The 25,120-nt window shown below is 36.8% G+C and overlaps 2 protein-coding genes across 4 annotated transcripts in view; one reads left to right on the plus strand and one right to left on the minus strand.

Annotated features, from left to right (window-relative positions):
- Nucleotides 1-9,692: 9,692 nt before the first annotated feature.
- Nucleotides 9,693-25,120, minus strand: part of LOC110370067 (WW domain-binding protein 11) — a 49,450-nt gene continuing 34,022 nt past the window's right edge. For 2 of the 3 annotated variants that reach the window (XM_021325778.3, XM_064036852.1), the window contains 5 exons: nt 18,808-18,978; nt 17,292-17,357; nt 16,483-16,644; nt 13,947-14,112; nt 9,693-10,454 (listed from right to left, as the gene is read on the minus strand). In XM_021325778.3, the coding sequence (XP_021181453.1) occupies nt 10,369-10,454; nt 13,947-14,112; nt 16,483-16,644; nt 17,292-17,357; nt 18,808-18,978 (651 nt within the window). In that variant the 3' untranslated portion in view covers nt 9,693-10,368. The remainder of the gene's footprint in view (nt 10,455-13,946; nt 14,113-16,482; nt 16,645-17,291; nt 17,358-18,807; nt 18,979-25,120) is intronic. The other variant, XM_021325779.3, reaches the window with a different exon arrangement.
- Nucleotides 22,670-23,414, plus strand: LOC135117582 (uncharacterized). The gene has a single exon (XM_064037008.1). It carries the CDS (start codon nt 22,673-22,675, stop codon nt 23,120-23,122), a length of 450 nt encoding a protein of 149 aa, XP_063893078.1. The 5' UTR covers nt 22,670-22,672; the 3' UTR covers nt 23,123-23,414.

Consider the following 25,120-nt stretch of genomic DNA (forward strand, 5'->3'; position numbering starts at 1 on the left):
ACAACTCTATCACTTTATTGATTTGTTGACCTTTGCTTCAAAGCTTAATTATTGTTATAGAACATCACCTCGACTTTACTTTAGCAATCTGCTAGGAACTGCAGATAACGGCGATTCCGCTTATCGCACTGGCTACTGGAACATAAAAATCTTAATTTCTTCTTCACGTAACGTTCAGTGGGAAGTTAAAATGTAAGTAAAATTAAACAGCTTTTTTACAATTACGCAACAAAGTTCATTATTTACTGTTATGTATATTATACAGAAGAATTAAATAGATAAGTAAAGGTAATTTTTGAGGAAAAGCTTTTTCATTTTCTGAACGATTCATACTTACAAATTACAACTTCTGAAAGAAACAAAGAAACCCACGAATAGAAAAATATATTATTATATTTGAACTGTGAATAAGATGCTTTTCTGTTGAAAATATGAAAACGAAATGTTAATATTTCAAACAAGAGTTTTATGTTTGAATGTGAAAATTGCAAGCAAGACGCTTGTAGCACATAGTCGCGTAGTAGCGCGTAGCGAGCGTAGCAAGTGTAGCGCGTAGCCGCTACGTTTCTTTCTTTCAGGGGAAATATACAAAGATTTAATGACTTCTATGTGTGTGAGGAAAACGGAATATGTTGAGGGTATAATTGTATCAAGTTTTGGTGTACATTTCTGGTAGCCAAGTACCTTAATTGAATGAGGGTTTTCGATACTTTTTCTGCCGCCAGGCGGCGCTTCGTATGCGTCAGGTCCAAACAGCTGTCAAATAGTATGGAATTGTTGGGTCCGAACTTATTGTTTATTGAAATTCTGTTATATTGGAAGTGTTATTGATTTTATTATGGACTACGGTCAGAATAAGGTTTCCGAACTAAAAATTGAGCTAAGAGAGAGGGTGCAAAAGTCACTGGTACTAAGGAAAAGCTTATTGAAAAATTTGTTAACACAATATGATTTAGTTTTTTTTATTTACTCAACCTCAATAGTAAAACAATAATGCAGTGCTTTAATTATAAAATAAAAAAAAAAAACACTAAAATCGTTCACTATTCATAGTAAAGATAAGCACTTTGACAGTTACCTGGACCTGACGACTCGGTGCTGCCACCTCGTGGACGCAAAGTTTTACTAAACCGATTTTGAAAAGTTTTCTACCAGTAGATAGCTATATTTGTAAGTAGTAGTGGGCATTTTATATTCAATAGGAGTAGTAACTTATCATATCGCTGCATAATCAACAAAACATGTGAAGCACATTAAATTCGTGAGTAAATTCGATCGTAAATGCACAATGCACACTCCACACAACTGTACGTTTGTGTTCTTTGTGAACGTTAATTGGTGTCGCAAGCGCACATAGTTAAGCGACTCACGACTCTGACTGTTCCCGTCTGCATTCCGCGAACTTTGGCCAACACTTGAACCACTCGTGTACTTGTTAGCTTACGGAGTTAGCCCGATTTCCAGCACGTATTGGTACATTCACCAAGTGCCAACTTAACTGTGCTAACTTAATTACTTCGCGTAAAAGTTTCTCGTGGTAATTTATTCTTAAGCGAGTGGTCGTTCGAACGGTGATTAGCAAAGTTTTGACTGCCACGCCGTCCCTCGATAAAACAAGTAAAATTACTTTCATATTTCGCTTAATATATCAAGACGTTGTATGTTATTGACGTTACAAGTTTTTTTTAACTTTGAGTTAAGAAAGTTAATTATGAGGTCAAATCAATTTGAGAGCAAAAAACGTTTGTTCGTACCTATGTCACTAGCACAAAGCTAAGCCTAAGCCTCTGAAGATCCAAATAAATGGAAGATATGTTTACTAGAGCGCGCAGAGGACGTTAAGTACACTAGAAGGGTTCTTTGGACAGTAAAATAGGTGGGTAGCCTGCCGAGACGAAAAAATACAAAACAAAATAAAAATAGAATGAGTTCGACTGCAATAAGAATATAAATAATATAGTAAAATATTTAGTCATCATTTATATACCGCTTTCCCTTGAAATTAATAATTTTAATATTAATTAGCTTTCCTCAAAATGTTTACAGCGAAATTACTAGGTAATTAGGTAAATTTTTAACATTCCTATAATTTATGCATCATAATTCGACGCAAAAAGATAGACTTCAACGTTGGTAGGTATAATATTGTCATAGTTTTCCTTAATTTCATGTAAATGTAACACGTGACGAGTGTCGGTGAGAACAATTTGTCAAGTTGACAGGTCCGGCGAAAGGGTTCGTGTCAACGTGTCAACAGCGCAGATGACACCTTATCCTGTAAATGGAGGTATACGACGTCAATGTCACATTAGCTATACCTACATGAAACAGAAATCTAAGATTCTATGATATCGACATTTTAAACAATGCCAGAATAATATAAAAAGTAAATCTGTAGAGGACGGGTAATTATTCCGAGCAGTGTCCCCTGACTCGCTTAAGTCTCCGTCTTTTGTTTGCGCCAGTGCCTAGTTCGGCTGCGCCTTATCGAGCTCCAGCAGCTACTGAGTCCAACATCCAATTAATCAACTAATCTGAACGTAGCTTCATCCGTTTCGATCGATTGCAGATACGGACAGCTATTATCGTTACTAGCAGAATGTTCTAACTTAGAACTTCTAAGCATACCAAAACTATTGAAGTCATCATTCCAAACAACAATAAATCATTAATACATATCTACATATTTGCTTAAAATACAAGTTATAATTATAAATTTTACCACATGTTAGCAAAGTACACATCATATAATTTGGCAAAATTTGCGCGAAAGCTTTTAATTTAATTAGCCCGTCATAATAATGCAAAGTTTCAAATTCCATGTCAACAAGGGTCTGTGTCGGATGTGGGTACACATTTGAGTAAACAACCTATTAGATAGTTTTCTGATTGTCTTCCACAGTCATTAGACACCAACTGACGCTGATGTTACGAGCGCGTAAATTAACACACGCCATAAAATACGCATCAAGTTACGGAGTCTGAGTGTTCGAGCGCTGTACGTCAGAAGCAACAACAGGAAGATTATTACACGCGATAAACCTTCATAGAAAAAGAATAAACAGGACCAACCTTCATCATGGAGCTTTATTACAATTCGGCGATAAAAATACATATTGAATGTTATCACACATCAAACATGACAAGTGATAAAATGAGTAGATAGTGCGAACATGTTGAGAACACACAGCTCAATATAAAAAGTAATAAGAGGAAAACACGATGAACTCGACACGACTGCAACCTTTGTCCCCGGAGAACGTTTGTGAAATAGCTTTCGACTTATTCGTACCACTGTCAAAATCGAAATGGTTACAAACGTACAACCGAATAAATAACGATATATTTAGTCTTTGATCTAGAGAGCATTCTTTCAGGAAAAATATTTGCGGCCTAGTTGAAAACTATGTTTGGTACATTCCTCAGAATTCACTAACTTTCAAAAGTATTTAAGGAATTGAGAACTTTAGAATGGTGGAGTAAATATCTACTCTTATTTATTTGGTTATCTACCTAGAATCTAAATCCGATATATCACTAGTTTCCAAAAACCTAGATGGGGATAAATTAATCCTACCTCTTAGAAAACTTAGGTATTATAATTAAGTAGGAACATTTTAGAAAATAAATGCATAACAGTTAAGTAATAAAAGATTGCAATAAAGTTTAAAAGGTTAAGTAGGATAATGATATCGTTAAGCGGGCGTGCGTGCCGAAGCAAGGCGTATGTCCACAGGTCGCAAATCCAATCTAAGCGGAGTGCACATCAATGGATCTGATTATCGATTGGCGACCGGAAATGAGCGCGCCGAGTGACGGCCACTCCACTACTGCCTTGTGCTGCACCGCAGAAGAACCAAACCGATTTTCACAAGCAGTGGTAAGGATCAGTTGTTTGTTGTCGTCGAATGCAACGTAAATGTAAAGAAATAAATCGTTTAGAAAATGATAGAATTATTTTGATGATGATGTGATGACAATCCATGAACGTATCAAAAATAACATCAATAAATGAATTTGAAATAGAAAAATGAATATAAGTACCTAAATGAATTGGTTTCAAATCTAGATGTAACAACATAGGTTTGAGATAAGATCTCATCTTACGTATGTAATGACGACACGTCAAGTATTCGGAACTGAGGTCTTTCCTCAAGATATTGAAGAGCAGAAAAAAATACGTTCAATGCTTTTGACTCACACATATGTAGGTAAAATTCGCGACTTCCTTTAATGGTCGATTGTTAGTCAGCCCACGTTGTGTCACGTTTGTTTTCTAATTCCTTCGAACCATGAATGAAATTCGTCGCATTGTGATTCCTTTTGCTTTCATGATAAACCAATGACGTAAAAACTGATATGACGTTACAGGTCGTTTGATTCATGAGAAAAAAAAAATCATCGATTTTTTTGTTGTGTCATAGATCTTCTGCCTTTTAATTTTAGTGTGTGATCGTTAGAATTAGTGCCGAGAACCCACTTCCTGCCAACTTAAAATGTTTACCCTACGATCCCTACAACGACTACGTACTAAATTGTGTGTTGTTTGAGCCATTACTTTGCAATTAAGAACATTTTATGATTTTAACACATATGGTTTGTATTCGCTTCAAAAGGTTATTTTTTGGCCTGTTTCTACGTAATAAAGACTATTGTATACTATGTTAATCCTTAAAGTAAAAATCTAAGTTGATTTATTTTAGGCCAATTTTTTTCCGGTATTGTGTATTTTGAAACTGGACTTTACTTTTCCCTAACATTCAGGAAACTACAATAATAACAATGATAAATCAATTTCAGTCAATATGCAAACCAATGCTAATCCGTATCGGATTAACGTAGATAATCCGAACTACAATATGAGCAATACAAACAAATATCACTAATTGAAATAACATTGACTAATACTCGTAAGTCCCTAACTGCGGTAAACGGGAAGTTCATAAACCAAACTCAACAGTACTTGATAGGTTCATTATCTCTACAGAACAATAACAAGAGTATAAATAGCTCGTCTCTATGCCTACATATGTAAGTACTTATTCTATAAACAATCAACAAACATTTAGATAAAGTACTAAATAATAACGACTACTTCAGGTATTTGATTATAATTTTGGATGTTTCTACACATCTAGCTGAGTACAAACGCGCTGTTAACGTGAAGGTGCTCGCCCACTCGAGATAATCCCTCTGTCGCTTATTACAACCCCCTCGGGTGAAAGAAGTGACGTTTTTCTTCAGCTAAAACCACATTACCTTCTGCCAAATTAAACTTAGCTGTCATAATGTTCCCTAGAAGAAAAATATGGACTTAATATTATGTTTATAGTAGAAATAATTTAACAACTATCACTGAAATAATTTAAATCCAAGACAGGTCGTGTAAGTCTAGTACCCAAACTACATACAATTTTTTAAAACATCGCCGTCATCTTACCTATATTTCAATAGTGTAGTAAGATGTTGAATTGACTAATAAAATAAAGTTGTCGTAGCAAATGTATCGTAAGTGCAGTGAGTGTCAGCAGGAGTGTGCAGTGCCGCGGCCCAGGTGAGCACTGTACCGTAGGACTCGCGCTGAGCTTGACCCATATTTTAAACCTATCGATCGTACCGCTCTCGCAAGGACCCTACACACTGAGCAATTTCCAGCCATGTTTATCTGGAGCAGTTAGAGGTATTCATAAGGAAAAGTGCCAAGTTTTACTGGAGGTTATTTCGGTTACAAAACACTCACTTTTTGCGTGTTCTTGGAGAAATTAACTACTTTCAAGGCCTTTGTTACTGTTTACCCAATGAGCTTCTTTCTCAGAAATAAGCTTATTAAAATACCCTGAAACAAAATCTAAAGTAATTAATATTTACGGCAGTCAAAAGACTCCAATTAGAACGACCTTATTCAGAAACGCACTTAATTTAAGACATGTCTTAAGTTTCCCTTCACACAAACTTAGTGCATCTCATACGTCATTATTTTGGGAACATCTTAATAGGTTCGTACTTTCAAATATATCGAAGAAAAGAATTTAATAAAAATATGCTTATTTTAATAAAATGTAATATTTTAATATACGCTTTAACATTGCATATTCAGTAACCTAGTTGTGATAAATATGAAATAGCATTTAATATTCCCATAATATTGAAGGTAACTTTGTACGATATTAAATTCCGAACATGAGCAAATATTTTATTCCTGTGCTTGCTTCCAAATAAATATCATAAACACTGAAATTACTTTGCCGTGAAAAATATGCGTTTTGAAAATGAATTAAATCTACATAATAAAGACGGGATATAAGTCGCACTCGGGTATTTTGTGTTCACCGCTATGACGTCTGCTAACCGCAAATTCCAATTGCTTGTTGTATCATTTACCTATGAATAATAATATCTGCCTATGTAAGTTGTTGTTTCCCGTTTCTCGTTACAGTATCATTATAACCAGCGGTCTGTCCGCTGCCTTCAGGACATCACACTGACGTGAAGACGCGGCATAAGACGTGCTACGTTTGAAATAGTAAAAACATCCATGTGGTCAAAATGTCGACTGAAAGTGTACCACCTGTCACCGACAGCGGTGTTGCGGACCTGATGACGACCATCGCGGCAGCTACTGTAGACACACCGATCAATGAAAGTGGATTGATATCACCTACTAGTGCTTCCGAAGGACAGTTTACCAATATCAGTGATACCAGTGCCCTAAACATAACAAACCCGGAAAGTGAACTGTACAATGAATATCCAATATTTCAGATATTCGTTATGATCGAACTGGTCATGACCACTCTAGAGTTAATAATATCAATAGTTGCAGCTATCAAGATGCCACGGTGGAGAAGAAATTATAGAAACCAAATGTTAATGCAGTTATCTTTTGCAAGGTTTATAAAACGAATTATTTTTACATTTAAGTTTGTAGAGGTCCGAGAACAAATAATAATTAGTAAGACAGTTGAATATGTATTGACTTGTTTTCAGATTTATATAGACTTTGTTATTGTAGTTTTAGTGTTCTTTTTTATAAAACATATGTACAACAGTTTAATAATAGTTTTAGTGAAAATAAGCCATAACAGTTTGTTCAGGGTTTTGTTTTGTTCATGGCTGATACCAGTGCCCATAAGTGTGGCGTGGACCAGCGTGATCGTGGCCGACATGTTGAGTCGGCAGCACGTCAACTTGTTGATCTGTGGTGTGTTCAGGTGGCCGCTAATATTCATAGGCACGGGGCTTTACATAGCCATCGTGCACAGAGTGTTGTCAGACAAAATAAGACAGTTCGCCAGAAGTCTGGCTGTTGTCACGTTTTTCCTATGTCTAACGATAAATGTTTATTTATTTTCCAAAGATGTCATAGAATTGTGGTGTTTTAAATCACTATTGACACTATTAATAAGTTATATATCAGGGTTTCTGATGAATTTACTTATACTCAGTATGTACATCATTTTAATAATATTAACTTATAACAACAAGGCACAGTCCTCGAGAACATTACCTGACTATAGTTTAGCCGATGTCAATATGTTAAGGTGAAATAAAATTCGAAATTTTATGTTTTACCTCCTGTAGAATGTCTGAAAGTGACTTCCGTATACTAATAACAACTCGTAAATTACATGAATGCAATTAGCGATGTTTATGAAATATTAACTATTCCCCTTTCCAGTTTAGTGATTGGATTGTGAGTGAGTAATTTTAACTTGTGTTACTGTGTAACGAATATAATTAGTACGTAACCTCGAGAAATATAATTTATTTTACCCCAGCTGCTGTCGTTTTATTTGATTAATAAAGTGCTGCTTTAAAAGGCTTCTATTTTAAGAAACATTTTATAAAATTCTGGTACGGAATTAATATCTATAAAGAAGATAGAATAAAACACCAATGCTGTCAATTTGGCGATAGGTTATGATAAAACTACAAAGCTGTAAGTTCATAAACATATGTAGGTACTTATAGCCTGTAAGTACCTACATAGCTACTTACAGGTTATTACTTACTACTTATAGCCTGTAAGTACCTACATAGGTACTTACAGGCTATAAGTAGTAAGTAGTGGTAATGTAGGTATGCTGAAACATACATATGTTATTAAACATACATACTTAAGTAGTGGTAATGTATGCTGAAATATATGTATGTTTCAGCATACATTACCACTTGAGGTACTCAATCAGATTAACTATAACCCTTCTTAAAACTAGATGTCAGAACCTTTGAAGAAGCAGGATATAATACAATACTTGGTCATACTTCCAGTTATTGAAGATTGTTTCAATTCCAGTAGGTCATATTTAGTGACCTATGATGGTGAAGTATTCCCATAGCCTGCTAGAGATATCGGAATCTGTTTGATCCCGACAGCAGTTCTGGGCTGCTCAAACCACTTAATCATTAGTGGTCGGTAGCCACAACCGCGCGCCTATTCAATTAAAATGGAATTGGCAGTTTTTGTGTACTTAGTAGCAATAATTAACGTTTGTTATTTAAATGTACGATCGGTAGTATGTGTGTACTTTACTGAACAATTTATATTGGTTTCACTTGTTGAGATAATTTAAGCTGAATGTCCATAATAGTTGAAAGAACCAAAATTAACTCACTGCGATAGGCAATTTTGGCATCGAACATAAACTTGTGTTTGATTTCGGACTACCAATTACGTATGATACAATTATAATATATCTAAGTACATAGCACATTGAAGTCAGTGTGTGTAATCTCAATACAGATCTAAATTCATCTCAAAGCCTGTTGCCGCAATGTATGGGTGACTGAGCATCTCCGGCGTTTGCCTCAGTCTTGCGTGTATCTGTACGTGCATATGTAACATTATGTCTGAGTAAGATCGATCAACAATTGTCCTTGTAAAGCATAAGACTAAGATATATCTAACAATCTGTGAAACCGTCTTAACCATCTCATTCCAAATTCATTGTTGTAAGAAAAGTGAAATAGGTACCTTGTCTGCGTGTCGTTTCTATATTATGCTTTGATGTGATTATGTTTAAGCTGTAGTGCGTAATCACAGCTGATTATTTCCAAACCAAAATTGCATTTAACATCATGAACACTATGCTCAAGTGTATTGTAATGCATTATCTAAATCCAAGGTGACATTACAACGCTTACTGCGTCGCGAACTAAAGCCTTGTCAAGTGTTTTGATGAAATCGTGACATCATGGTTAATGGCTACCATGAAAATCGACCGGTCTGCAAGCTGAGTAATGAAATGAGCGATAAGATTACCTGTAGATAATTTTAAAACATGTATAGCGAAACTTTTCACATGATGTGATGGTCACAAGACTACTCACGAAGATGTAAGTAGGGCACCTACCACTCCAGCACACAGACAACATCCTCAAATTACGATAGGTTTATAAGTAATAAAGGATTGTCAAGCCCCTTTTCAATAGGGTAAGCCAAACCTTCGTTTCTTTACGTGCATATTCGACCAGTCATATCAATTTATGTAGGTTTTTATGTGGATAAAGACACTTAGAAAGGTAGCCAAGAGTAAAAGTTGCAAATTTTTCATGCGCCTAAGGAAAAAGTTTACGCATTTCATACTTACCACGATATCTATTTTGAGTATTAGAATACTTATGGAATATAATTATATCTCATACCTTGTTTAGGGTCAGTCACGAAGTGTCAAATAAAATCATCAGCCAAATAAAACTAGTACAAATTTAATTTAGGATCACAATAATAGAATACAAGATTGATTTAAATTTTACAATATCACCACAAGTTAATTAAGGAGCAAGGTTTGCAGACAAGGTTTAGAGTTCCTCCAGAACTAAATGCATTTCCATTACCCCAGACAAATGCAAATATTCTTATCTTAACAAATCAGAGTTATTTTCTCATAAACCAATTTACAACAAGCTGAACAGAGCGTGTTCGCGGTTGTGAATTAATCTTGCTGATGGATATTGCATCGCCGACCTCCTCCTACCCTCACAATTACAACATGCACATATGTACCTATACATACGTACCTAATGTTAAAACTATTATTATACCTTACATATTGCATTCTCAAGACGTGAACAGTCGATAATAGAAACTCATAGGTACATCGAAACAGGAAACAAACGAACTATAAAATTTATAATTATTTAACAAACATAAAAATTTCCCATAAATACAACCTTTATGCAGCGATAGGTAATTAAAAACCATCATCGGAAGCTCATGGATTAACAACTTTATTTACAGAAATGTTAGAGACAAGCCGTTATTATGTTAACTAACAGGTTTCATTAACTGTTACAAAATATTGGAGATAGAAAAATGGACGGAGAGAGCCGCTGTGCGCTAGTGCGGCACAGCGCATGCGCGGCGCTCTAGTCGCAGCTGCACGCGCAGCGCTTCACGCGCTTCTCGCGCGCCACCAGCGCGTCCACGCTGCGCACCGAGCGCGGCTGCAAGTCTGAAAACACAACAAATAATACATAAGTTACAAAATTTATTAAAGCTTCGATAAGAACCCTATTGTATCTTCTCAAAGTAAGGATACACCTTTTTTATACCCGAACACCAATATAGGCTGATTAAAAACAACTTTTGTTTAAAGCTTAGACTCTTTAAAAATCTGCTATTATTAGGATTAGTTTTTTACTGAAGTCTCGTGAAAATCTAGTTAGGTACGACGTTAGACACGCACGCATGCATGAGTTCTATTATCTTAATATCGTTGAACGATCATGTACGCACGCCCCTATTCTCTTTACGCTCTTGTAACCAAATTAGGGCAAGATCAAGAGCAACACATGTTAAGACGATCTAGGTCAGTAAACAGCTATTGACCTGTATTAATTACCAATTATGAGTAATTAGTGAGTGCAACAACAACCCAATTACTGTAGAAATTACGTGCAAAGACGTCAATGGACGATGCCAATACACTGCGCTACTGCTACGACGTATATCGTCACTTACTGCGATTACGCTGACTAATTCTAAATGGAAAATACAATAAACATTAACTGTCGGTATCCTGTAAGAATTACAAATCATTGATCGTACAGAGAAACGTTGTACGTAGCTAAATTCTTCTGATCTCAATCCGCGTTCCGTTTACAAAACCATGCTTGTTAACAAAGTTCACGACCGCAATCTCTCGACAAGGAGATTACAAGATATACTTAATCAACACGAAACGCTAAGTGTCAACATGCGCCGTTCTAAATAAATATAATTCAAACAACATCGGATCGTGATTGCTTCTATGATACACGTGGCATAAAAATGTTTATAAAATCTCTTTACACGTGCCGTTCTGTATTGTCACCGCTCCATATTATGATGTTTATCAGATTTGTATTTATTGAAACTTCCTTATTTTCATCATGTAAATATGTCAATGGAAACATTTTTCTTTCTCCATGTATTCTGGTATTTATGGTAACATATTGTCATATGGATTTAAATTAGGAGGTACGAGTAAGTGTTTATAAGGCAGTTCGTACAAGAAGTTCACCTGAACTATTACAAGTTGGCAAAGCTACAAGTTTGCCACTACGTTACATAGACACGCGACACTGATTTATTAGAACTGATGTGACTCATGTGTTTTTGTGGTAGACATTGTGTCTATTCATTCATTTTGTTTGAGGAAACATTGGATGAATGAGCACTATGATTCTACTTGTTCGAAGTGATGTTATTGCTCACTAAAATAGATAAGTGTGCTATCAGATTTATTGGATTGGTTTACTCGTAATACATATGTGTTATGAGGAATTCATTTGCGCAGTTATCAGTATTATACATTTAAATTAACTGCAGCAAGTATCTATTGACTTCTAGGCATGTCACTGGATCACTTTGTTACTCAAAGATGTTGTTTCATTATCTAAACAGACAGAGTCGCCGTATTCAACATATCCAGTTTATATAAGTACAACCTAATCTTGTCGCTGCAGCTTCATCAATATTAAATGAATGTTAACAAGCTTAGCAAATTGTGCAGAATATAACTTTGCAGACATTGTTCACTACCAGACATGACAGCTGCAAATTAATGACAATTCAACCAAGTTTTCTCTAGTAAAACTATTTTTCTTTGATAACATGATTGTGTTTTTAACAATTAATTTAATTAAACTTTTGATATTAATTTGTGCATCGTTTATGTATCGTTATTTAAATGAATTTTTGGTTTCAAACGAATAGCATTTCAAATTATACAAACTAATTCAATATTGTAAATTCATATCTGCATTTATTTACCAATTCCAACAAACATATAACTTTCCCTGAACGCAGATTCAATAAAATTTCACTGCAATAACATGAAAGGACGTTTTCCGCGTAATAATAAAGTAAAGCTTTTAATGGTTGCAAATGAATTTACTCGTTATGGACGTGATATAGAGCTGAAGTTCGAATGAATAGTGTTTAAGTTCTCGTGAAACGCAACAACTAGTCCCAGGCAGCTTTAGTAACAGGGTATTCCAAGTATCTGTCGGAGGAAATCTGGCCAGTTCCACGTATACTATTGATTATAATTATCAGCGAAGCTCCCGTCACAAGTCCTGAAAGAGCTTATGTGTTAGCTCCAGGTATCATGCATTAAAGCAAATATTATTACGTAAAACATTGCATGCTGAAACTATTCTTGAAACTATTTTGTTCGGTTAAATATTAATTAAAACATTCATATTTTTACTAGATATGCCGTTTTTTTATTTATTGTTTTTAATATACAACTACATATTTCATTTTAATATGAACGGCCGATGCGCAATAATTTTCTCTATACACCTATAATAGTAGAAAAAGCTTGTACCCTAGGTAAGCAATGTAACAAAGTAACCAATTTTTCAGTCTTTCATAAACTACGGCAACCTAATACACTTAGCTATCTCCATCCGATCCCTTTTATATTCTACAAAATTGTGATGAAAATATAGTGCTATGTTACGTGAATTATTTTGCCAGACAGTGTACTCACTGCATGTAATATTCAAAAGTTCAGGCACCCGTTAACTGTCGTGTACATAATTACACGAGTCCAGTGACGATGATTGTTTGCTTTAAATATCGCTCTAGTGCAATTTTACTTTGCACTTTTAAACGATACAAAATCCAGCTGTTCTATTTACTAAATAAAAAATCCTAGGTATAGAAAGCTATTAAGCAGTCTCATAATACCCCTGTACTATACCCTTGTGAATCTACAAATCCAGCGTCCGAAACGGAACTAAAAATCGCATCAAAAAACCCACAAATCCCACTGATCGAAGTTCGCTCGACAAACGGATTAAGAGGCAGTCAACCACAGGTTTTCAAATTCTTGGGTTACTTGAGCGTGTTCAAGCGCCCTTTGGGCTTAACGCCTCACTGTAAGCAAACCAGCACCTCGTTGCTATTGTACTTTTGTAAACCTTATTTCAACGGCCATAGATGCTGTGGAGTCGTGAATATGGATGTAACACATGTAACACATGAACATCAACTGAAATTCCTGATCGATCAAAAAGCTCACTCAAAAAGACATTTGGATCGATAGCGAAGACTGTATGTATATTCTCTGGGATTGTTCGAAAGAGTTACGCGGTCCTGGTTCATAAAAGGCCTAAGAAGGAACATGATGGGTTTTAGTCAGTAAGAGTCTGACCCACACTACTGCTAACCCACAGGGGCAGGGGTCATTTTGCATAAAAAAGGCTGTATATATTTACTTTTCTTGTTCTAGTCAATTGGAACGGGCTGAAGTGGAAAGAAAGAAATGCCACGACTACTTTTGTCGGCCACGCAAATAAAAAACCTTTCGACTTTAGGTATCCCAACGCCTTTATATCGAAACCGTGTAGCTTGTATGGGACTCAACTCAAAATTGTATCTCTAGTAAGGGAGTCTGCAGATAGATCGAATATTGGGAACGGCATTAAAAGTGTAAGTGTTGGGGTGTACTCACAGTGCGGCCTCTCGTCAGAGGGCATGTCCTGCGGCAGCAGCAGCGTGCGCGGAGCGCGCGGCGCCATCTCGGGCCGCGCCTCGCCTTGCTCCTCCGCCTGCGCGCGCGCCTCCGCCTCCGCCTCCGCCTCCGCCGCCGCCGCCAGCGTCTTCACGATCGTCTTCACCTGCAACAGAACATACACATCAAATAGTCATAGACGAAATTTCTATATTTTCTCGACGTTGAAATTAACTCAAGAACTGAATGACTGGTTGCATTTTGTCCTTGCGGTAGACTCGAATTTTCTTGCTAAAGCCTATAATGAGCTAGCTGCTAAAGTATTTCCTCCTTTAATGGGTAGGTTTATACATCCATGTAAATTTAATATCATTGAATTTATTTTCAGTATATTTATTTTCTTCTTGTTATAGGTAGGTACACATCCAGACATCTACGTCAATTGCATACTTTGAAGTAATGGAAAATATACCTACTGTTTGCAAAATTTATTAATATTACGAATACTTGAAACTCGAAGTAAATGAAGGTTTGTCAGACGTTAAACTTTTTTACTGTCCACAAAATACAGTTACAAAGTAAGCAATCTTTAAGCCTAGCGTGTCCCAGATGGCACAAATTTTTCATACCGACTCGACCTTCCGAATCCCAAGTTTTTATTTGCAGAAATGCTTCTGTATTGAAAATCCTTTACTCAAAGATTCGCTCCGTTGCTTACTTTTTATCGAAACTTAGTAGGGGGGCATGTAAGAAAACTCTACGCATATAGTTGTCTTAAGCAATAACCTGCTACGTAAAAAAACACGTGAACCGAAAATCGAATTCCCAAGAAAGATAAAAGACGGAAGCCATAAACCAAAGCGCTCCTATTTAAGCCAAAATTGCTGCTTCATATAAATTATTAAATGACCAAATACATAAGAGCATCTTTATCCCACGGGAGCAGTCGGGAAGGATCCGCTTAATGTAAAACCGGGAATATTTAAGTGTTCGTCTACTTAGATTTAACAAACAGGTTAAAATTAAACATGGTTATCTTTTGTCTTGCCCCTGACTTTACCTAACTTTATATTCTGTAATTTTAATATCAGAAGGCATTAATAGGTAGGTACATATTATGTTCGCAGATTTGATGCAAGTTGGGTAAAAAAAAACTACCTATGTATGTCACTGATAATTTTTCAAAACCTGAAGGTCATTTTGTTATGAGTACCAATAACTACTTAGTAAAACGCCTAACATAGGCGTATAAGTACAAAATAAAGGGAACAACCAGGATTCCCATTTACATTATTCATATTAAAATACTGAGAAAACGTGTGTATTTTCCGTTCCGATTCCGATCGAGTGTCTACAGGAGCAGGCAATAGTGTTAATTTCCTGCACTCGGCCTTTGTCGCTATTGATTGCTGGTTCGTAACGGGACTGTCATCTTGGCTCATATACTCTCCGTCCATCCTATGTACATAAGTATTTACCATATTTATATATGTCATACATTTTTGCTAGTGTACCACATAGATTAAAAAGTGACTTTTTCTTTGTATCACCTTCAAAACTTTCCATGCAAGCCTTAACTTTAATTTTATAAAACCCTCTGTATTAAATCTGGTCCTTCATGTGAACATCAAACCTTCGTCTAACCCACACGTGACTTTAAACGACCTCTTTCATGAATGAATATTTAATCTTAATGCCAAACCCCTCACACTTTTCATGAGTAAAACTTACTACAAATCTTTACCTAAGTTTATGCATAATACTTTATTTATGAACATAGAATAAAGACAAAAATGAGAATAGGTCTCGCAACTTTAGGTACTGTCTCAAATAAATAAACAGGGAACGTACTAAAAATATTTGATTGTCTATTGTCTCTACCGCATTCAATACAAAAGCTGCTGTTTTGCATGTTCGCAGCATGTAGGTATGCAACCGATCTATTGAACCGTCTAATTGTATTTTGCACAAAGGATACTGTCACCTCGCTAGTCAGACACAACTGCTGGACACACAATACGGCTACAAACTGAAATAGATGGTACAATACTTCCGAGTATTCAATAAGCTCAATTAATGCAACACCAGATATCTTTCAGCCATAAATGAATATATAATTATTTCACGAATTTAGAGAAGATGATTTCCTGTATATTTCGTATGCATTACATATTCAATATTAAAATTAGAACAGTATGCACCTCCGTTATCTTCCTGCTATTTGTCACATACCAAAGTACAAAAATATTTCACGTCATTCACCGCATTTAATTCAAGGATAATTTAATTAATAAATATGGATGAACTACATATAAGTTATCCTCCAAGGGACTCTTATTTTTCCTCATAATTAAAATACTATCAAACTGTGTCCGTATTCATTAAATATTTAATATAGGTATATAATAATTTGCATTTATAACTTACTTTAAATCGAAACTCAGTTTTAAATTGTACTGTACTTATATCTCGTATATACCTACATAGCTGACGGTGATATACATGTCATCGGATTACCAAAGAAGTATTACCGTACCTCTTGCATGTCATTGTCGATCTGTTGGTCGCGACGTTGGTTTGCGGCGGCGTCCTCAGCCGTGCGGTGGATCATGTGCAGCTCCTCGGGGCTCAGGTTCCACGGCAGGTTCATCTGCACCGCAGGTCCCTCCATGGGGATCTTTTGTACCTGCACATACAACTACATTCTTAATCATTCCAATCTCTAACGGAATCTCGCTCAAGATCATTGCGTGCCGATGCACACTGAAAAAGGATAATTATTCTAATCGTTAAGTAATCTTGCGTAAGGTTGATAGAAAAATCTTGACCAGCCAAATAAGGATGAATACCTGCATACGAATTATTTAATTGTATTTCCGTAAGAAAATGAATGTCGGTTTAAATGAATAAACATTATGTCAAAAATTGTGACAGCTAAATAATTCGCAGTTAGAGCAACTCCGATTGAAACCATTGAACTCATAAGTTGTTTACATTTCGGAGATCAAGCTGGTGCAAATTGTGTATGTACACACAAAGAAATAAGATCTGTTAACGGAAATCTTCATTTTGTTTATAGAAGCTATTTGACATTCACAGCTAAATGAATCAATAGCAAGCAAACATTCGTTTGAATACATTGCAGACTGCGTTTATGGTATTGTACTGTAAGCGATGGGTAATTAACCGTAGGAGCAATGGCATCGTTAATCACTAATCTATACTGCCGTATCGCATTGTTTATTATCGGGAAGCAATGTTATCATTTGTCATCATAAAAATAACTGCATGTGTGATGGAATAGACTAGTAGGAAGAATTGAACAATAAAATGTTTGAGATCTACCTCAGGTTGTTCGAGTTCCTGCGTAGGAGCAGACTGAGGCACAAACTGGTGGAGCACGGTGGGTTGCTGGAACGAAGAAAAACCAGATTATTATTTTGACAAGTATTCAAACGGGAAACAAAACTCATCGCAGGGACCCTTGTATAAAAAGGCATGTAATCACGTATGGGCCGCGCCACGCGATACCCAGTCGCCGAGTTCTTTAACCTCTGCTAAGAAAACGCTTCACTGATCTCTACGTTAAGTTTTTGTATATGCACGTAATATATTATGCATTCCTTCAGTTAATTCGAAATCAGCTCTTTGCTGTTTAAAATTGAATTATTCTAGTAATAAGGGCTTATTTTCTTGAGCTTATGTAACTTTGTTAAACTAAGTTTGTATGTAAGTGGGTATTGTAATCATTTTCTAATATAGTTATGAAGTTATGATGTTACGAGCCTGCCCTGGCACACCTGACATGTTTATTATTACATAATTACGATTCTTAACGTGATACTGGTGTATTTATTTAAATTATTCGATATTATTGGCAAGTGCTATTATCGAAGCACATCCACACATACATAATGATACACTTAAGCTTCCGTGTAACATCATCTCAACACTCGTTCCTGAACTTGTAAATTGCTTGCTAACGGAGTGTTTTTTATGTTCACAAAGTTTTTCGACACCTGACTACGTGATATGGAATTAGTTTATCGAAATTGAATTAAGGTGCCTTGAGATTGAGACCACCACGTTTTAAAACCACAAGTTAAATATATGTAACTATTTATGTTTGGTTACTTCTTCTATAAAACTGTTAATTTAATGAATTAAGTGATCATCATCATACATGCATGTATGTACGCATTGCGTATTAACCGCAGCCTTAAAGTTATATTTAAGTTTTGTAGTACGTGCTGAGACGACGATAAAGACCTTAATTATACTAACAGCTATACATTTTATTACTAAGTGTAATATTTAAATGTGTCAACATATATGAATATTCCTGAGATGCATTTAAAAAATGTATGTTTATCAACTACTAAGAGCCAATTTTAATAAGACGTATTTAAACAACCCTATTTTACTACAGACTGTCAACTGAATCTGTACTTAGTCTAGTACTTACCTTGGAAATTATGGCAAAGGAAGATTTTCATTGCGTAGGTAAGTTCAATTTAACTACGTACAATGTCGTACATTCATAGTACCACTCTTAGTGTGACCTTTCCGCGTAATAAAAGTTTTTTTAACGATACATTTTGTCGGCATTGTTTATTTAGTAGGCAGGCGTGTTATACAATCAATCGCGCTGACTGCACGCTCAGTTGATTGTTTTTATAATGCCATCGCAAGGTACCCAGGCGGGCCACGAGCGCAAAAACGTGGCAGGTAAACTATCAACCCTTGCTTACCTAGAACCTAGAAAATGTAACTTGCCATTTTTGCCTATATTACTAGACAATGTTGACTTGAGATCATCGCTAAAGTAACTATGTGCTAGAAAGGCCTTAGTGAGACTTACTTCGTTCTGGTCATGGCCTTGTGGTGGTGGTGGTGGGGGAGGCGCGAAGGGTCCCATGGTCTCTGGTGGTGGTGGCATGTTGTGCGGCGCGGGGATGGCGATCACTCGCTGCACGTGGATGCGCATCTCACGGGGACCACCCATCTGCTCCTCTGACGAGTCCCATGGCATCTAAACAAAACAATATTATAAAGAAAACTTTGTTTTCATCAATATTTATCCCTATTGGTTTATTAACCAATTGAACTCAATCTTGGTGCTGCATATTGCATATTTTATGAGGCATGTGAATATAACATCGACAAATATCGAGTCACCTAATAAAACGACTCCAAGTAATCAGTTTATAGGTACATTAGCATCGTAATATGAAATTATCGGGGAACAAAGGATAATGGAGGCACGAATACGATGGCTATGAATAATTCATGTAGTGCGTTGCGCAAACGCAGCAGGAACGTCACATCTCAAAGAGATAAAGTCGGGTGATCAGGAAGCAATGACCGCTGACACCCGAGGACGCGTCCGCGCCCGTCAGTAGCCCGCCCGGGCCGCCGGCACATGCCGCGCCACTCTAAACAAAGCCGACGAAGTGTTCGCGACACGCAACTCAGACACTGATGTGTCAAAACTAATAGACAGACACCCACCGCGCAGAGTTTAGACATTGTCAAGATAAAATATTGGCACCTTGGCCTATGTAGTATCAACAAAGGCATTTGATATTAAATATTCAAAAATAAAACATGAACTCTGATCCGGGTACATACCTAACCAAAATTACAAAACTAAATGTTAGATCAACAAAGCTAAACGATGTAGCGTAGCAAAAACCCGAGAGTTGTGTGGACAAAGAAGCTTGGCGAACATTGAATTAGGATAACGAATATTAATATTCTAATGATGATGCCTTGATGCGGAACGAGACAAAAACACGGAAGCAGTGACGAGCACAGTATTGTCCGTTCATCCTTGTGCGTCGACTCCTCGCTCTTTGTGCAGCACACAGACCCGTGCGGTGTGACCACTGTCAGATCTAATTGATCACAGAGAACCGGCACTGACCACTTCGTTATCAAGCATGATTGAATTAATTAACGTCATTAGTTTCGCTGATGGATTTATATTATACTGGCTTTAGCTAGCCTCGCCATCCATGTATACTTTTTACTGGTTTCAAATGGAATAGATGTTGCGTAAGCTTTTAATAGACCATAAAAACATAATTATGCTTTCTCTTGATACTATCGATGTAAGTACAAAAATTGGGAAGGTAGAATTTGAAACTTAAAATAATAATGCCATAAGTAGAAACGTTATATTTTATTCGTATTTCAAGCACTGGTCAATTATGGTCATGTCATACACTGTGCTCTTCAAAAGTGGTCAACATTGCCTGTGTAGTGTCAGGTTAATTGCCACTTCCCTAATAAAATGCCAAACAATGAAATTTTACATGAACGGTATTTTTTTTCAATACTTGAACTCAGCTGGGTTGAGGGGGTCAGATAGGGCAGTCGCTCCTTGTAAAGCACTGGTACTCAGCTACATCCGGTTAGACTGGAACCCGACCCCAACGTAGTTTGGGAAAAAGGCTCGGAGGATGAGGATGAGGACTTGAACTCAGCTCTTCGAACCAAAAAACTTGGTTTAAAGGTACTGTTTTGTGAATAATTCTTATAAACATAAGTGGAAATAATAACAGAAATGGTGTAGATGAGTGTTCATATCAATTGGTATACAGTCAGTTGATGATCGAAGTTACGGCTAAACTAAATATGCGCCATATTGCGCGTATAATCCATAACTCCTCGCCTTGGCTACTTCCACACCTTTCGATCCACATTCACATCCACCCGCATGCTAACTGTGCTTCCGTTTAAAATTAAACGATTTCCGTCCTAGCAAACCGAAACCTGTTCCCTCACTCATTACCATTTAATATAAATAGAACATTTTTTACGCGTTACATATGATAATTAAGTTTACTTCTACTTGAGGTGCAAATAGTTTATGTGTAATATCTACATAATTGAGTAGGCAGCTGGCAGTATCGACAGCGAGCACCTACTTATGAATTTGATAGATGAACACCGCTTTCCAAAGAAAATAAAATCGAAAAGTGTTGAATAGCGAAAGTACTTATAATGTTGTTTAAAGCAAGCTCTTATATTTTTCCAATCTGTCTATTAATTAACATATCCAGTAAATTTAAATAAAGATGTAATAAAGAATGTTTTTTTAAGGAACAAAGCAGACAGACCACTTTCGTCCAACATTATATTCATAATCGCGCATATTTAAGTTCTGCCACAAACCGTAGAAAATGTATTCTATTTACCGTAAGTATGTTTACATTATCTCAAGTAATTTACTTGTATGAGTGTTATGTAATCACCGGACCAAGACAGATCTTGGAAGGTCGACAGCTTGCTCTGTATTTCCTGTATAAAACCGAATATATTGGTGATACTGGTCTTCTATACCAACACATGTTTTGGAGAAGACCTTGTGAATTAAGTTCCGGATGCTTTCTATTTTTAATGATAGCTGTAATTAATCGTTTGTTAGTTTCTACACGTCAAACTCAATAAGGAAGAAAAAAAATATATCATACTCAGTAGCACAAAATATTTTCAGTATGAAGGACAGAGCATAAGCTTTAAACGATTGAGTTAAAAAAGCTACTAGTACCTACCTAATTAATTTCCGATTATCCCTTCTACGTACCTATACATGTTCAGTTTTGCGACACATTCCAAGCGAAAAAATCTGTCACGCGGTTTCAGGTTTCAGGTATTGACAATTGTTATTACAAACGAGCGCACGGGACATCCACTGTTATGAAAGCGCTCTAATTAAGAGTTATTTTTAAACGCGTTAGTCTACTTCCTGCAAACACTAAATCAGCATCCATCCGTTCATAATAATCATCTAAGTCTATGCATCATTAAAATGACAAGGGCATTGGTCAATACGCACTAATAATTTACCATAAACGTCTTGTCATATTTACGTGCACTATCCAGTTAATTTTTGTTCGCTCTAAACATTTGGAAAACTAAAAAAGTCTAAATCGTCTAAACACATTGACATAACCTACGCAAAAAAACAAGTAAACACAAAATTTCCTAAATAAATAAATGACCACGAGATGTGGCTACTTTTCATGTTTACATACAGTTGTCGGTGAAGTATCCTTGAACGGATCGTGCTCTATGTTTGTAAATGTGCAATTTGAGGTGGTTATGCTCTGAGCACAAATTAAACTTTTAAATATGTAAACATAATACAAATACTTTTAAGTTTTAAGTCTCGGTATAAATACACTGCTTTGTACAAGTAGGTACCGAAAGAAACTAAACAAAGAAAAGATGAACATGAATACCTAATACATAGAACCTGTTGAAAACGTTATGTAATAATAATTCAAAACATCAAAAGGTGTTTCAAGTAGAAATCAAGGTTTTTGTAAGCTTATCTATAATAAAATAAAATATAGGTCTATATTTTTTTTACAACAAACGACGTAGCTAATAAGTTCTCTTTAACTATGTAACGGTCGCCTTGTACCGGTGAGAACAACATCACTTAATGTTGGTTAATGTAAGTGGAACAAGGTTCATGAGCGTTCGTAGTCACCGGTGCATCAAATTATACGGATAATTGCATCGCGGCGAACAACGCGCGCAGGCGAGAGCTGCGGCGTCGCGGGGCCCATCAGCGGCCTGGCCGTCTGCCGCCGCATCTCCGCGACACACTACCAAGTTCAAGAGCGTCTCGCGCATCACCATCACAAAAAATAAATAACAACCTACACAAATTGGGCACGAATGGTATCGATAGCTGGTAGGTATATATAAAAATGTGTAGTTCGAGCGCGGCTCATACACTCGACACACACCGCATCATGCACGCGTACCTCGCGCTCGTCATCGCGCTCGCGGCGCCCGCACTCGCTGCGCCCGCGCCCGCCCGCCTCGGCTACGAGCGGGAAATCGACTCCACCAGGTACAACCTGGTGCCCAAACCCCTGGACTCCTACGTACTCAACCAAGCGTATCTAGCCTCGCAGAAAAACAGAGCGAAACTCATCACCAGGCAGAGGCCCGATGACGCCATTGTGGCAGATAATGTGAAATTAGAATCAAATATGATAAGTATAGTGTCTACAGGGAAAAAAAACGTGAACAGCCAAGTGAGTGATGGGAGGATCCGACGGCGGCGAGGATACAACCTGGAGAACGTGAGAGTCCCGGCGCGATACCCGTACCTCCCCGTGCCAAACTACACGAGATTCCGGCGCTGGGGCTAGTGGCCGCTCGCCGCCCCGGTGCGCGTCTCCAGCAAATGTCAAGGCTGCGCGCTACCACGGGAGGACGAGCCCCGCATCCCCCTGACGTGCGCGTGCCAAGCTCAGACTGTACTTAAGTTTTATGTTATTTATATGAAGTGGCTGTGATCGAACGCTCAAGTGATGCCGTTACCCGAACGGATTGGAGGCAACGATTGACAGAGTAAATAGATTTAATCTAGTTATTGCACTATGATAGTGTAATCAAAAGTTTTGTATTAGGTAATATTAGATAATACACGATAATATTTAATTCACTTTGATTTTTTCACCGTGTGGAAGCTATACCTTTTCTACTTTCAAATCCTTTTTAATTAATAAAGCGTTATTGTTTTTTGCATTAATCTCAATCGAATCATGTACCAATGTGTTTTTAGGAAAATTATTTCGAAGCAATGAATTCAAATTGCTATTGACAAATACTCGTCGCTACGATAGAATTCAAAAAGAAAAAAAATAGATTCACGTTTGTGAATTGATCTTGGGAGGTCACGTAGTACCTATTCTAAGACTTTTTTTGTACTTATTCGTAATCTTTTATACCTGTATAATAATTGTATTTGCGACGTGTTCGGCAGACATCTGCGATGTAATATAATAGGTAGCAAATAACCAATAATACAATGAAGGCATCGCGTGTAAACACGAACAGTCTCGCACAGGGTATTACAGTAATTAGACCCTATCATTTAGTAATGGGAACAATGCAACGTAATGTATGCGAGGTTAAAATGCAGTTGCTACAATTGGTGTCAGCCAGGCCTGTCCTTAGGCATTATGCTTGACTGCTGACTGCTTTCTGAAGCCATGCATCAATTGTTACTGTAATTATTCAAAGAGTTCTTACTCAAGCCGAGCTGATTAGATATAATTAACATTACCTATGCAGTCACCTTAACTCACATAAATATCATTAAACTGAGCGAAAATTCTAAAGAACAAATCTATTTCAAACTTTACTATTCTTGATAAGTGTACTAAGTAATGTAAGTCGCGAGTTCAAAGAGACTAGTTAATTTATCTTTATTAGAAAGTAGACTGGAAGATAATAGACTCCGATTTGTTCTAATAGCTACCTACTTTTAGGCTTTATTAGTGCTTAATACTTATTAAACTTTTAGAGTAACGGGCTCTAAAACTAGTCTTTATTCGGCAGAATTTCTAAGTAGTCTTCAATTCATAATTTTTGTACCTATTTTTAAATGAAGTTATACTAGAAATATATTAAATACTTAAGTAAGACAGATCTTACAATGTGCACAGGTAAACACACCAACAAAACAGAAAACAAAGCAAGTACATTTTATCTGCAAGAGCTATATTTAACAGCAAAGTTAAAATCAAAACGCCTGTATTATTCAACCCAGCAACAGAAATCCTTGGTCATATCTATCCAACTGGATTTTTTAAATAAAAATTCAAATACAGAGCTCGTTGCGTACTTCCGACTGCAAGTGCAAGAAGCCTTGACGGTAACCTCACACAAACCGAATCCTGTTTTCGAAAATACAGCAGTAATGCAAACTTTAGCGAATAGTATTCACTAGAGGTCCACTCGCCGATTCAGTGGAACTTAGTGGAACAAAGAGATTAAGAAGCGATGGTCAGAATGCTGAGAATATCGTTATTGGGTGTTGTGGCGACCGGCAACTAGTTGTCAGGGTGTCGGCGTGCAGTCTACCCCGACAGCACTCTACTCCCGCGAGTCCCCACGGCCTATAACCGACGTCTACCCTGACCCTCCGCCCTCTACTCCTACACAATTACTGCCTTCACTCAAACTCTCCAATAATATAAACAACTTAATATTTTCGAAGACAGATTTCAACGTACTTAGTTTGCAAAGTGGTTCATAAGATTGTTGCTGTCTTTGAAATGTTTGTTTTCAGTAAGCATGGGTTTATGTGATGACACGTTAAAAGGTACCCTAAGCCTAAGTACGTTTCTTTTATTTTTTCT

The sequence above is a fragment of the Helicoverpa armigera genome, chromosome 11, assembly GCF_030705265.1.
Source record: "Helicoverpa armigera isolate CAAS_96S chromosome 11, ASM3070526v1, whole genome shotgun sequence".
NCBI lineage: Eukaryota > Metazoa > Arthropoda > Insecta > Lepidoptera > Noctuidae > Helicoverpa > Helicoverpa armigera.

Bases quoted from the DNA above. Each gene is read 5' to 3' on its own strand.
- LOC135117582 (XM_064037008.1), top strand. From the start codon at position 22,673: ATGTGTAGTTCGAGCGCGGCTCATACACTCGACACACACCGCATCATG.